Source organism: Photinus pyralis, unplaced genomic scaffold (genome assembly GCF_008802855.1).
Source record: "Photinus pyralis isolate 1611_PpyrPB1 unplaced genomic scaffold, Ppyr1.3 Ppyr1.4_LG5, whole genome shotgun sequence".
Taxonomy (NCBI): domain Eukaryota; kingdom Metazoa; phylum Arthropoda; class Insecta; order Coleoptera; family Lampyridae; genus Photinus; species Photinus pyralis.
The window spans coordinates 48849115-48864096 of NW_022170596.1; the positions used below are offsets into that span (position 1 = coordinate 48849115).

General features: G+C 35.6%; 1 protein-coding gene across 1 annotated transcript; it reads left to right on the forward strand.

The window, feature by feature from the left end:
* Positions 1 to 12025: 12025 nt before the first annotated feature.
* On the forward strand, positions 12026 to 14537 carry LOC116170116. The gene is made up of 3 exons (XM_031486307.1): positions 12026 to 13764; positions 13826 to 14032; positions 14087 to 14537. The coding sequence occupies exons 1-3, from the start codon at positions 13186 to 13188 to the stop codon at positions 14219 to 14221; spliced, it is 921 nt and encodes a 306-aa protein (XP_031342167.1). The 5' UTR covers positions 12026 to 13185; the 3' UTR covers positions 14222 to 14537.
* The last annotated feature ends 445 nt before the right edge of the window (positions 14538 to 14982 follow it).

Sequence of the window (14982 nt, forward strand, 5' to 3'; positions counted from 1 at the left end):
GCAGTGCAGGCAAACCCAGACTTTGCCAGTTCCATCCTGCAAATAGCCATGAAAGCAGTCCTTACTAAACCTGCAATGTCCCGTTGAGATATTTTAAGGGCGATATAGATTCATCCACAGCACAGGCTTCATTGTACGCAGCTTTGAAGGGTCTAATTATTGCACGGTCCAGTGGCTGAAGTGTGTGCGGAGGGTGGCTAATCATATGCACGTTGTTGTTTCTTGCATACAGAATCACTTGTAGCTCCTTATGAGAACTATGACCACCTAAGATCAAAAGAGCTGGACTCTCATCTGTTTTTAATTCTTCGGCCATTTTCAATCTTCCAAATACAAATAAAGGGGGTAAGAAAGAACACATCACCAGTAGCGTTGATTGATAGTAGTACAGTCACGTTTTTCCCTCTTTCTCCCGACGTTATTTTACTGACCTGTTGTTTGCCTTTTCGAGATAACACCATGGCAGCATTTTCATACACGACTGACACACCAGTTTCGTCACAGTTAAATATTTTTGAGGGGGAAAAATTAGATTTTGTTAAGATTTTCTCATGATTGTTAAAAAACAAATCAACTTGTTCCTTGTTGAACCCAACTGCCCGTTGGATACTTGTGGATTGAGGTTTTCGCAACGAGAGTTTGGGATGACGGTTTAAAAATTCATAATAAAAATATCACCTGCCCTTTTTTTTCTTTATTGAACTGATGCGGAATCTTCAGATGTCCAGCCATCTCAAAAGCAAATCTTAAACATTCTTTTTTGTTCATTGGCATCATCTTGTTATCTAAATCAATTAAATACTCAACTAATCTTGACTCTTCCGAAAAGGTCTGCTTGAAGCGACGCACCTGGGGTGTCATATCCACATTTCCCCCTTCTTTTAAAAGCTTTATTTTGTCAGCTAATGTGCTTCTTGGAACTGAAAAAGGAAACGAAGCCTCTCTTATTATTTTGTTGGATACGACTTGCTCAATAGCCAACTTCATTGTATCTTCAGACCAAAGGCCCCTTTTCTTTTCTATCAGCATAACGTGATATATGCCTGGACAGAAAAAAAAGTTTAGTACGCCAAAACAGGATAGTGTTAGTGTCCGGTACTGGGAAAGTCATGTCTGTCCGGTACTGGGCAAAGGGGAGGGGGAAGTACTAAAATTTTGCATACTAAGCTAATGATTTAAATTAAAACTTAATTGCTCCTGTCTATTTATCAAGTAAGTCGTATTAACACAAAATATAATTAAAGACATTTTACTTACCAAGTCACGGAGATCAGAAGGTGAAGCTTAAGACAGGAAGGCGCCGGCACAACAAAAACTAATCACTTACTCACTGTTTAGAAAACGCCGGCGGGAAACGAATGGGAACCGTACAGCAGATTTGAGTGACAACTAGCTTGTCTGTCAAATGTTTATTTACATGCTACCTAGCGCAGTGGCGGTTCGTGGAGTTCAGTAATGGGTGGGCAGGTGAAGTAGCGACCAAAAAATATCATTTCCCTATACTAAATTGTACGTGAACCGTCCAGCAAAAACCGGTTTAAAGCTTTCTCGTGACAGGAAGGGAAACGGGACTGGGTAATCGTTGATAGAACTTTGGTAGATATACATTATTATATATTATTTAAAAAACAGTACGTAAAAAGGAATCATAACAGAAATAACATTCTAGAAAACTTAAAACGAAAACAAAAATTAACTCTTTATTAACAAATAACCAAACAAAAACTCTGAACAACATATGTATAATTACGTACGAATTTATCCTTTTTAAGGTACCTACCTGCTTGTAGATCAATTCGATCTGTCTGTTTTTAGTTAACGCAAAGTGATATATGGCTTTGTCATAAAATTTATAAGTTTCAGAGTTTTCTTGTAAATAGTTTATTAAAAAACAGGTTTTCAATCCGATTTTTACAGTATGAGATGTCAGACAATCTACTTTGTAATATATTAAATACCACTTTACGATTTGCGCTCGGGCTTTTCAGAAAATTTAAACGTTATACTATAGCTATACTAATACAAATAATACTATACAAGTTTTGGGAGCTGTTTGTTCTATAATAACTCATTTAAAGAAAAAAAAATTACTGAACAGAAATTTAATTTGTTTTTTTCGGTTTTTTCTTTTTCATTTTTCTCTACCTACCTGAATTTTTTCAGGGTGGGCACTGACCACCTTGCCCACCCTCAGGAGCCAGCGGCGTTTTTTGGAAACACGCCCTGTCCGGTACTGGGAAAGTCTCCCCTATACATTTACAAATATCCATGCCCGAACTCGGATTCGAACCAGGGACCCTTAGTACCGAAGTTCAGCTTCAACTGAGCTGCGCCACACAGGCCGGCAATTGTCGTCGCTTTCGAGCGAACTGAAGTCCCCATATGAAATACTGTACCATACGTACACGGACGTTTATGGTAGACGAAAGGCACATCTACAGTCAATTCGCGGCGATCTCCCCGAGTGGTTGTCTCGTCCACTGCCATTGCGGTTGTACTCAACTATGTCCGCGGTCAGGATGAGCCGGAATTTATTTCTTCCTCTAAGATCGCAGCGAAAGGACGTAGTAATGGACAATAAGATTGACACGGATATATTTACGTGACTAAAATTCTGTGGTTACCTTAACCGTAAAACTCAAAAACTCCTGACCTGAAAATTATATACCTATCACATCACGAAATGTTATAGTCAACCATGTCACTAACCGTTTGTATACCTAGTGTGACATTATTATTTGTTAGAAATTGGAAATGCGAGAAGTGACAATGAACATGGCGTATAGAGTACATCTTCATATATTCTGTGCTGAATAAAGTTTGATGTACTCCAGTTTATTCTCATTTAATCCGTTAATAACATACGCAACGCAGGTAACAAATCAGGTAACGAAACAACAACAACAAGATAGTTCAATCTCCCCCCACAAGATCATTAATGTCCGGAATCTTGTTCCAAATTCTTCTGTTAAATAGTAGTTCGTTTGTAACCATTTTAGAATTGGTCGATTCATATTCTCTGCTTTCTAGTTCGCTTGGGGCCAATATGGCGGCGTGTGGATGGGAGTGATTCCATTTTCTTCCCAGAAACTTTGGAATTCTTGACTTATGCCTCCCGGTATCAGACCTGATGGCTTTGGGGATTTCCAATCTTGCAAATAAAACGGAAAGATGTTTTATTATGGTGGTCGAAGTGGCTGATTTTAAAACCCTTATCTCTTGGTATCGTGAGTCGTAATCGATCACTACTAAAACTGATTGGAGAGGGGGCTCATAAGATCAATCGCTAAACATTTCCATGGTCGTTCGGGGTGGTGGTGGTTTTTTACGGCAGTTCCTGCAATTCTTGACGTGCTTTTTAGCGTCTTTCGAGAGGCTTGGTCACCACACCTTTGCCTTCGTTTAATCACAGTCATTCCGGGGTGTCTCTCATGTAACAGGTCTAGGACACGTTGTCTCAATTTTAATTGTATCACTATCCGATTATGTGGAACTAAGGTAGATAATTTATATCGGAACGGATAGAAGTTGTTTTTATTTTTAAAAAAGCATAGCCTGCTGGACTACCGGTACAAAAATTAGCGTCACAGACAATTACGCTCTCTGTCAAAATTACTCTTAATTCTTCCGCTTTAGGCAAAAACCACTTCCTCTAATAAAATCAACATCTTGATTCCCGATGACAAACAAAATTCCATCTATTCCGTCAAAACTGATAACACACCTGCATCGCTTATCTCGCACGTGACATTGTATGTCGAAAAACCAATTAATTCTTGTCCAATAACAACTTTTTATCAACACCTGACCAGATAAAACTTTAAACTCACGTCCACAAATTTCGATTAAATGTTCTCTAAATTACCCGTTTTTAATCTATTGTACAAACTAAATGCAAAAAATGGAATTAAACGAATTAACAATCAATTTACAATAAGAAACTAACACTAAAATAATAAATCAATCAATTTTCCCAATTCTAGTATTTGAAATTCCCAGGTCTAATGAAAAATGAAATAACTTGAATTATATTGTTGTGAGACCTAACCTTCACTTCTGGGAATCCCACGATTTACCTCTAGCTAGCTCAGTTGTAATTAAAATGAAAACAAAATTTTTATCCGCATCTCAAGGTCCAGCTGGATTCTGCCACCCTATAGCATTCCAACAATGACATAAATAGGTGGCTTAACCAAATCCTTAAATTCCAATATGAAACTTTACCCCCAGGTTTAATCAACTTGAAACAAAGTAAGAGACGCCGACAATTACCTCTCTTTGACTCTAATAAACAAAACCTGGATTGCAATGACTGGTTTAATTTCAGACAAAAAATTGCGTAAATTTCTGTTTTACAAATTGTTACAATTTTAAACAGATAAATGACACACACAAAAAAAACAAATTACTCAAACATTACAAAAAAAAAACAAGACAAAACAAACCACTAACTACTACTTACTTTTAAAATTAGTCCGAGTAACGTACTCCGATAAAAAGAGGTATCCGTACACAAACACGCAAACCAAACACTCAAACACCGACGTCTTCTCTCTTCGGGTACCCACAAATTCAAAACTTCCGTGTTTCCGCAAAATAAAAAAAAACAGGACGACGACAAACTTCTTAAACTTCTCAATAAATTCTTCTTAAAACGGCAGACACAAAATTCTAATTAAACCTGGATCCACTACGCAAAAAACTTCCACAAAATTCAAAAAATAACGTAACCGAAGAAGCGCCGGTTGGCTTTGTCACGACCAAAAAGCCCCGCTCTCTTCAAAAATTTTCTATTTAAGCCAAAAGCCCTTCTCCTTTCTTCCACATTCCGCCCGCCAATCACGCGAAGCGTCGATTTTTCAACTTCTTGCTAAACGGCACGTACGCCCGGCAATTCTGCGAAGAACCTTATCTCTACTTCGCGCTATACCTCGTTAACGGCAAATAAAATTTAAAAAGAAATTTACATCGAAAAAAATTCTAGGAATAAAATAAAAACAGAACACTTCTAAGAAATTGAACCAAAACTATAACATGAAATTTACGCAATCCTGTGTCTCAAATTATTAATAACCCCCCCGGTTAATTAAATGAACTAAACAAAATTGTCACATCCAGACGCTCTATAATTTCTTTCAAGTTACAACTAAAACAAAATAACACAACAATATATATTACAAACAGGATGTCTTGATTGCTGTTTTCGATATTCAGACCGAAATTACGACAATAACACGTACTTTTAGACTACAAAGTGGCTCGCTCTCATCTTCGGCATTGTTTCAATCTAGTCGACACCCCCATGTAGTTTACACAGCAATAGATTGTACATTTCAATCGTAATAAGGAAACTGAAATGTTTAAACGTTACTGAGATTTAACAGGTTAGGTGTTAATATTACAATGTTGTAGTTTGTAAAATATTAATGTGATCTAATATAGCAAAAAGAACTTACAGAATTTTCAAAGCATGTAGATGTATGATAAGAAATACAGCTATGCTGAATTAGAAATGTAAACGAGCAGTACATAAATCACTGGTATACCACTAAAGTAAAATATAGAGTGAGATCATAAATATGATACTGGTGCGGGTAAATAAAGACTGACAATCCCTATTCTGGGTAATAATGCACGAGGCATGGCAAACTAAATATGAAGCGAGCTAAAACAACGCGGTATAAGCCCAAAAGTAATTATTTTGACGTTCGAGGAGTACCGAAAACCTCAAAACTTTTATAACTCACTTTCACGAAAGTTTCCCAACAATTCGCTCAAAAATTGAAATTTATTGCGCAAGAATTGAGGATAGATCTATTAGGAACTATTATCAGCATAATTATATCTACATATTAGACAAATAATATTACAAAATTATATTAAATAAGATCTTTAATTCAGTACATAAAAGGACTTGATGCTATTAATTAATTTGCGAAAATTATTTCATTTTTGGTTATCTAAGTGGCCGGCAACAAAAATAATAAATAAATCGCCGCTCGCAATAAAAACTCATTTTAAAAGCAATTAAATCCTATTCAATTATCAGAGGACTCGCATTAGAAAAACAAGTCTAGAATGCTGTCGAGTTACTCTTAAATTGAAGAATTCCTCATTAAGCTTGGAATAAAATTTGTTAATATCCGTACATTTAGGTATTTATCCAAAACCGTCAAATAAAGAAGCCATACGTTCAATTTTAACGGAAACGCATTATCCATTAGTGGATAATATTTTGATTACTCCATGGAAACCCTGTCCTAAACGCGTTCGATTTGTTTCATGTAGGTAATGAATTTGTAATTTTCGCATTAACAGTTGCGACCCATTTCGGAAAACGGTTTTAATACTAACTTGCTCATTGAGCGGTTTTAGATAATCTTGTATTTGCCTCGTGCGTCTTTGATTATCCATTTGAGAAATTTCTCCCATGGATAAAGAACCTTATGGGCCACTTAAATAAATAGATATTTCTTCATAATTGAAAGACAAGGACTAAAGGGCTGGTTTCTTTGCTATTATGATTATGTCGTACTTGTATATATTTTATTTTTTCACATAATGTAGAAATTGTACTTTTACATGAAAATGAAACGACAGCCTCGATGGGTACGTTTTTGACGACCAAGCTATCCGTCTTCGAAAAGAAAACGTACATGTTTATATACTGTAACGTTAATTTAATTATGTGATTTATTGATTTACAATTAATTGATCTATAACACCCACATATACACAATTTATAACAGCACGATCCATTTATTACCTCGGCGTTGAAATTGGAACTGTCCTGAAATGCAATTGGATTTGCTTATATATCGTACTCGAGTGGTTTCGAGTGCTTCCGATCATTCCCGAACACTCTAGAACAAAACACGTCATATTTCCCGGAAAGATTGTGTCACATCCGCCTTCGTTCTTATCGCCGATAACTAATCTTTCACGGGGTCTCGATGTCTATCGGGATTTCTGTAATATTCGCTACAATACTTTTGAACGTGGTAAGTTACTTTTGAGATGCCAAAGTCAATTGTACGCATATTACATAAAAATGCAGCTGAAAATTAGAAGAAATTTAATGTCCGCAAAAAGATGTCCCGTCTTCATATTTTAAGGCTCGTGGATGAAGTTCAAACGTTTCGGGTATTTCTGGCTGAGATTTCTATAAAAATTAATAATAGCCGCTTCTTCACTCATTAATAATTAAAAAATTTGCATGGCCCACCGCGTAGGCGATAAAATCATACAAGATCCGGGCGTGTCTAATTGAAATTATACTGCATAATGAACTTCAACGACGGATATTTCAATGTAATTTTTAATTAAATACATATAAATGCTATGTATAGGACGCCGTAAATGTTGAACCAGATCATTTATAGCGTTTTAATAAGCTAAGATAATCTCTATGGTAATGAGTAATTTGAATTCATTGTTTTCATATTACTATTACGTGGTTGTTTATAGGTGTTAATTCAATTAATTATAACGTCAGTTTTATGAATTCGTTGTACTATTCATTTCCTTTGTAACTGTAAATTTGACAATAGAAATTGAAGAATATACATACTACTGTTAAATCACCAATCTAACACAGCGTAATATTTGTTACACGCTAGCTAGATTATCTTAAACTATATGCGCGCGATCTACCTTATGTTGACTGTAAGAGTAATGGATAATGGTAAGAGTGGCGAAGTAAACGTAAACGGAAAACTCAACAATAAGGTAAACATATGGTAGTTGTATGGAAGGTAAACAATGAACGGAATACGTAGTGCTCATCTCACTGCTTACAATCCGTGTTGCGTCTTATCAGCTTTATCATAATATTCGGTCTCTTGTACCTCCCAAAGTATTGATCCTACAGTAAAAATGTATAGGCATAATTTATAGAAAATGTAATGTAGTGTGGTGTAAACAACGTCAGGTGGACGTTATTTAGGCTGTAATAATACCGGGCCACCTTGTATATGCGAATGTTTTAATTTAATTTAAATCTGGAGGATTTGATTGCGAATAAGCACAGAATTGATTTATTTCATCGGAATTTGTTATTTCAGTGTATATTTTTCCATTTTAGAATTGTTTTTAATTGCAAAATTTTTTGTTTAAATTTTATCTGTCGTGTAAATTTGTTTTTATTATACCTGAATCACAATCTCCGTTTTAAACACTCAAATGCGTGCGAAAAAGGGTCTTTAAAACACACGTGCTTTAAAGTTGCTAAGTAACGATACTTCAAGTATGACTTTTGAAACTGTCATCTGGATGAAATAAAAAATCCTCTTAGGTCGCTTTCTTAAATGCAGAACATTTCTTTGGCTTTTGTACCTATCCTTTGGTTGAAGCTTTCACAAACGCGCGTAATTTAGGGTATGCTTCCAAATCTGTTCCACTTTTAATCGCAGCATTGCTTTAAAGTTTTGAATGAATGCACCAAAATATAGAAGATTTAAATACCTTTGACATTTCCTTCATATATGCCAGCATTATGGATGCATTTAAGAATGTATGCGTAAGTAACTTCCTATTCATCCATGGAAACAACTTTTCATATTCTTTATAATAGGCTTTACTGGAGTTGGATTTTACACCTACCAACGTTTGATTAGATTTTACAACAATTGATTTCATTGTATTTCCTATTTTTAAATTATACTGCAGGTATAATAAAAAATACTATAAGATACACGTGTATAATTGGTCTTTAAAGCACTTGCAACGTTAAAAGCACTCCGCTTTGCGTCGTGCCCTTAAACTCGTTGCGCGTGCTTTAAAGACTTGATTATACACTTGTATCTTAATATACTATTATTTAAATTGTAAGATATGAAAATTCAGGGAGATGTGATATTAACTTTTCCATCAGCTGTCCTATTGGACAGTATTTTTTAATGTTCTTAGTCACCTTTGCTTTCAATTCAATTGGGTCTTCCTGTTCGGTTAACTATTCGTAAGAAACTATGTTGGCGACTTATTTAAATTAAGTTGATGAACTATTATGATTACAGCATAAAGTACTCACGTTACGTGCAATTGTGCAATTCTTGTTGTTTTTGTCACAGGTTGAGTCGATAAGCCTAACGATTTTATCCTCGTATACATACAATGACTGTATAAAGACAGTGTGATCATAAGCCTCCATGTCGGCCATGTTTTTTTTTCCAATTTATCATTCAGCTGATTGGTTTAACCGAATTAGTAGATTTTACTATAATTACATAATGCTGCCACAATTGTGTTAAACAAGATGAATTCGTCCCCTTGGTTTCCAGGTTAATTTCCACCACTACGGTATATTTGTCCAAAAGGTGGATCCCTCAACTAGCAATAGAAAATAACACTATCGTTTAACCACACTGTCTCTATAGTCACTGTAATCCATAATGGTTGCTGCGGGAGATTTTTTTATTATAACGTTGATACTATTTATTGATAGACAAATTCCTTTGTTTTGATGGAAAAATGAAAATCGCAATCAGAAAACTATCACACAAAAATATAACTGGTAACTAGCTCAATCGGTTCGCTACTTTACCTGTTCATGTCTTCCAAAGCTGAAATAATTACTACTGTTTCTAAATAATGGACTGTAGATTTGAAATTAACAAAGCAAAAATAAAATAAACTATTATCAACTTACCCTTTTTGTCCTTGCTGGGATATCTTTCGAAACTCGCAACGGGTAGGGAAAGGTGGTAAGATAGAAATGAGGGGACAAGTTGACAATTGTACTAATAAACTACTGACAATTAATAGCATAAATCGCCCTGCTACGCACTGGTAATGCATATTTAAAAAACGTCACCAAAATGAAATACTTTTAACAAGAGCATTAGCACCCACACATTCGACTGTGTATTTTCTATATTGCCCGTGTCTTTCCCAATGGCGTATGGTATTATCTTTTCGATATAAAACTAGTTGATATGCGAACTAAACAACTACAAAAGTGAGAGTCTGGTCATTTGCGCTGTCCAATTCAATAACAACGACAGAAATGAGTGACTTTTGGTATATTGAAAAAAAAACAGGCGTGGAAAACATTGGGATACTTAATTAAGTATGCATCTCCGCTAAAGTAATTTTTTTTAAAAATTACTTACACCTGAAATTCCTACCTAGCACAGGGACGAGTAGTTACTTTCTAACGAGAAATGGCCATCTCTTTCTTCCATTGTATATGGTTCAGTAGGTTGTGATGCAGAAGCAGTTGATTTTAGTTTATGGTCACGAAATAACTCGATTCCCTTAATATGAAATTTAATTGGAATTCGCTTGGATTCCAGAAAAATAAAAAGTCTTATAAGACTGGTTACAAACTCAGAGATTTCTTTCGATGAGAATACAAAAAAGTATACAATTTGACATTAGTTTTTCGACACCTTTATGATCCGGTTCTGAATTTACTTTTTGTCTCTTGATTACAATTTCTGTAGCGAACCTTGTCGTGGTGATCCTTGTTATTGAGACGTGGATGGTTTACAGTTCACGGGGATGATTCGTTACATTGGGGTTGACAAGTGATTGCTGAGGCTGCTTTCTTAACCCGACGGCATGGAAATGGTTGACTCCGACTACAGCTGTCGAAAAGAAATGTCCTGGACGATGATCAACTGGTTTGTAGTTTCGGTTGTTGTTCCTATTGGTCAGCACACAATTTTTCTCTACTACGGAGCGCCTGAAATGTTTGGAATTCGCTGACTAACACGATGGTTATTAATACGAACAACATCTTTATTTATATTGAAGTACGATAGTCGATACGATTACGACGAAATACGTAATTGTCTCTTAGCGTAATTTTCTCTCTCGTTAATCCTTGTGCAAAAGGCACCGTTCCTGTGAGCTAACGCGCGCAAATTTTATAGGCCCACTTACACTAAGGGTAGTGATAATAGCCAAAACACTGTCGCTTGGAACTAAATTTTTCTTTTTGAAGCTCGGTTAATCCGGAACGCTGGATTTAATTATTCGGGCTCTAAGTAGACCTCTTTTGGAAAACGCCGTACCTACTGACCGAAACCGCTCATCGCTAGTGATGTTGATGGAAATTTTACACTTTGTAACTTACAAAAATGACGGTAAAATTACAGGGAAATTTCAGAAACCCTATAAATTACTGAAATCTTTGAAATTTATGAAATTTATTAAGTTTCATAAATTACATAAATTACGGTAACTTACGTGAAATTTCATCAAGGTTAACGAGTTTCATTTTACCCCTCCCATTGCTTTTATTGGAATTATGTTGCATTGTGCTTACGGCTTACCGCGTGTCGCCTTGTGTAATTGTGCTGACTTTAGTTTTGCGTACCTATGCCTATGCGTCTCTTGTGTGTTGTGTTGACGAATCAGTAAAATAATATACCTAATCTATTGGATTCAACGAACAAGGTATCTAAATTAAATTATTAATGTTGTCACAAAATTAAGATCACATAAATCTGGTAGAACGTAGAAGTACCTATTTAACAAGTAGGTAGACAGACTTAACCCGACGTTAACTATCTGTGAAATCATATGATTATATTTATTCTACTATGTCAATGCGGTAAATTTTTAAGAAAAATAAATTGCGTTTCTACCAGATATGTGTATGATATAATATATCACGTTTTTTATGATAAATAAATACAATGATGTATCAGAAACGTCAAATTTAACGTGCAGGTTATCTGTCAAAAAACGTTATTTTGCATTGTTTAGTATAGGCAAAATAACGTTTTCTACAAATAACCTGCACGTTAAATTTAACGTTTCTGAATTCTGATACATTACAGGGCTGAATCTCGAATATTTTTCCAGCATTATGGTTAAACCAAGGTCTTCAGTGTGGATGTATTTTGAAGAATGTATAGATAGTAATAAAAAAACAACATGTGTTCAATGCAAATTTTGCAAAGAAAAATATTCAAAAAATTCCACTAGGATGAAAATCCATATTGGAAATTGCATGAAAGCCCCCACCAGTATTCGCTCTAAAATGACAGCTTCATCGCGTACGTCTAGTCCTAGTACTAGTACTACTAGTTGTAGTCGTCATGAGAGTAATGTTGAAAAAAATACAGTACGCACTTTATCTGCCGTTACACCCGTTAAAAAATCAAATTACATTTCTAACAAACAAAGATCCATGGTAGAAAGTTTTGTAGACGTAATGAAAGTAGAAGAACATCAACAACTGACAGCCTTATTTGCAAAGGCAGTGTTTACTAGTAATACACCACTATCAATTACAGAAAACAGAAACTGGAAACTATTCTTTAAAAGACTGAGACCCTCCTTTACGTTACCTGGGCGATATCTGTTATCACATCGTCTACTTGACGAAGAATTTGAGAGAGTACAAATTCATGTGGAGGAAACTTTGAACATTTCAGAAAATTTGGCCCTTCAGTGTGATGGGTGGTCAAATTTAAGAAACGAAAGTGTCATTAACGTTATCATCACAACCCCGCGCCCTTTATTTGTCAAGTCTGTTTTAAGTGGCACTGCAAGTCATACTGCTACCTATTTAGAAGGTATCATGTTAGAGATAATCGAGAAATATGGGTCACATAAATTTAGCGCAATAGTTACCGACAATGCCGCTAATATGCGTAAAGCAGCACGTAACATACAAGAGAAATATCCCCATATTGTGTCATATGGTTGTATGGCACACACTCTTCATTTGATGTGCTCAGATATATTGCGAGTAGAATCTGTTGAGCAGATCATTGTGTCTGTTAAGAATATTGTTAAGACCATAATGTCCAGTCAGATATTGCGAGCAAAACTAGAAGAAATAAAAAAGGACATGAAACTTACAACTTCGTTAAGTATGCCTGTCAAAACAAGGTGGGGTTCACATGTTAAATCAATGGAAGATCTCGTTAAGTGCAAATTTGCCTTGCAAAGACTTAGTATAACAGAAGACACACAAAAAGTTGTTCATACTATAAAACCCGTTATCCTAAGTGAGGATTTTTGGGTCAGTGTGGAGGTGTAATAAACCTTTTAAAGCCCATAACACAAAGTATAACACTTCTGGAAGGTGATAGTCCTTCTATTCATTTAGTGTGCAAATCCTTCAATGCAATAAATTTAGAATTTGATTCTAATTTACAACTGCTAAAATTACAAGAAACGGAGAGGAATAACATATTACAAAAATTTTCAGAAAGGCAGCAGTATGCAATGCAACCTGTCCACATGGCTGCTGATCTGTTAAATCCTCACTCTGTTGGCTCATACTTGTCAAGTGAACAAAAAATGCGTGCTATGAAGTTTATTAATGGTTTGGCAAAAGACATGATGTTGCCAACTGCAATAGCAGAATTAGGTCACTACATGGGCAAACTCCATTTCTTTGCAGAGAATTTTTTGTGGGAAGTACTACCTACGGTTGATGCAATAACTTGGTGGAAAGGTTATTGTGGAGATCTCTCACTTTCAAAATTAGCTGTACGGATTCTCACAATGCCATGTACATCAGCTGCCACCGAAAGAAGCTTTAGCACTCAAAGTTTAATTCACACAAACAGAAGAAATAGGTTAACAAGCAAAAGAGCTATAAAACTAAATTATATTCAGCACAACAGTAAATTGTTTAGTTCTCAAGAACCTACGACGGTTCAGGATGACAGAAACTTCCAGCATCAGCAATCAAATATTAATAACCCTGAAGCACCACCTACTAGCAGTTCCAAAGAAAAGTACTCACGAAAATCATTCTCAACCAATCAAGTTTGTTCAGAGAGTTCTGATTCTGACTCTGTAAGTTACATAGGTACAGTACAGCACCTGTATGTCCTATTACAATTTATTTTCTGTATAGAATATTTCGTGGACGTCGGATATAGAAGGAAATGGAAACTCTGACGATGACTTTAGTTACAATGATACCCCGTCTGATGCAGAAGAGGAGCATATTGATGAAACTCCCCAAACCAAAGGACAGAAACGCAAACGCGATACTACTTGTCTACTTAGTGCAAGTCATATTGCTGGTTCCGACAGTAAAGATGATTCATTAGAAGTACTGGTAATATAAGTGAACAAGTACATTTTCCGATATATTATATTATTTTACTTTCAGAACTGCAGTATACATAATGCAGATGAGTCCGTATATGATCCTGATCCCCAAGAATCCCTACTCGAATCTGATCTTCAGTCAATAAGCTGTAAGTCGTTTTACAAAGAAACAATACCGATAACACGCAGAAAGTAGCGTAAAGTACAAGTACAAGTGATTCAACCATTTTAGTTAATTAAAGAAGACTGTGAATTTCTTTTTTATTAGTTTGATAAGTAGTTCATTTGTTTCGTGCTATAGCATAAGTTTATGTCTATTATACAATGTTACTTTGGGTTAGGAGTTTAAGTTTTTAGTTTTTCTTATGTTGATTTACAATATACCTACTTCTAAACGTATTACCCATGAGTCTTTTCCAGCAAAGTATCAAACATCCACACTACACAATAAAATATCTTCCAAAACTCGTATATTTCATAAATTTCATAAATTACAGACAAAACTGTAAGTTACGTCATAAATTACGTGGTAAGTTACAAAAAGATAAATTTCATGAAATTAAACATCACTACTCATCGCACGCATTGATTCTTCGGATGTCAAAACGAGAGCCTCTTGCACTGACTATGTTCGCCTTGACTAACCAGAAGCGACACTCTAATGTTCCCGGTTGACCGACCAGACGCGACTTTTACCAGCACACGAGTAAAACGCGAATGAATGAATTTTGGTGCAAAGCTCATCTCCTCTTTCTACACTAAGCTAACTTAAAACGCCTATTTTATGACGGAAAGCAATGGCGGAGATACCTCGTTAATTTGCATTGGCTCTCCCAATCAAGGTGGTCTACAAAAAATGCCGAGGCAGCCGCAATTTTCTTATGTCCTTCGCAGAAAACCTAACTCGCAGCGTCAGATATCAAAACTTAAGTACCTCTTTTTATCATGTAAAACGAC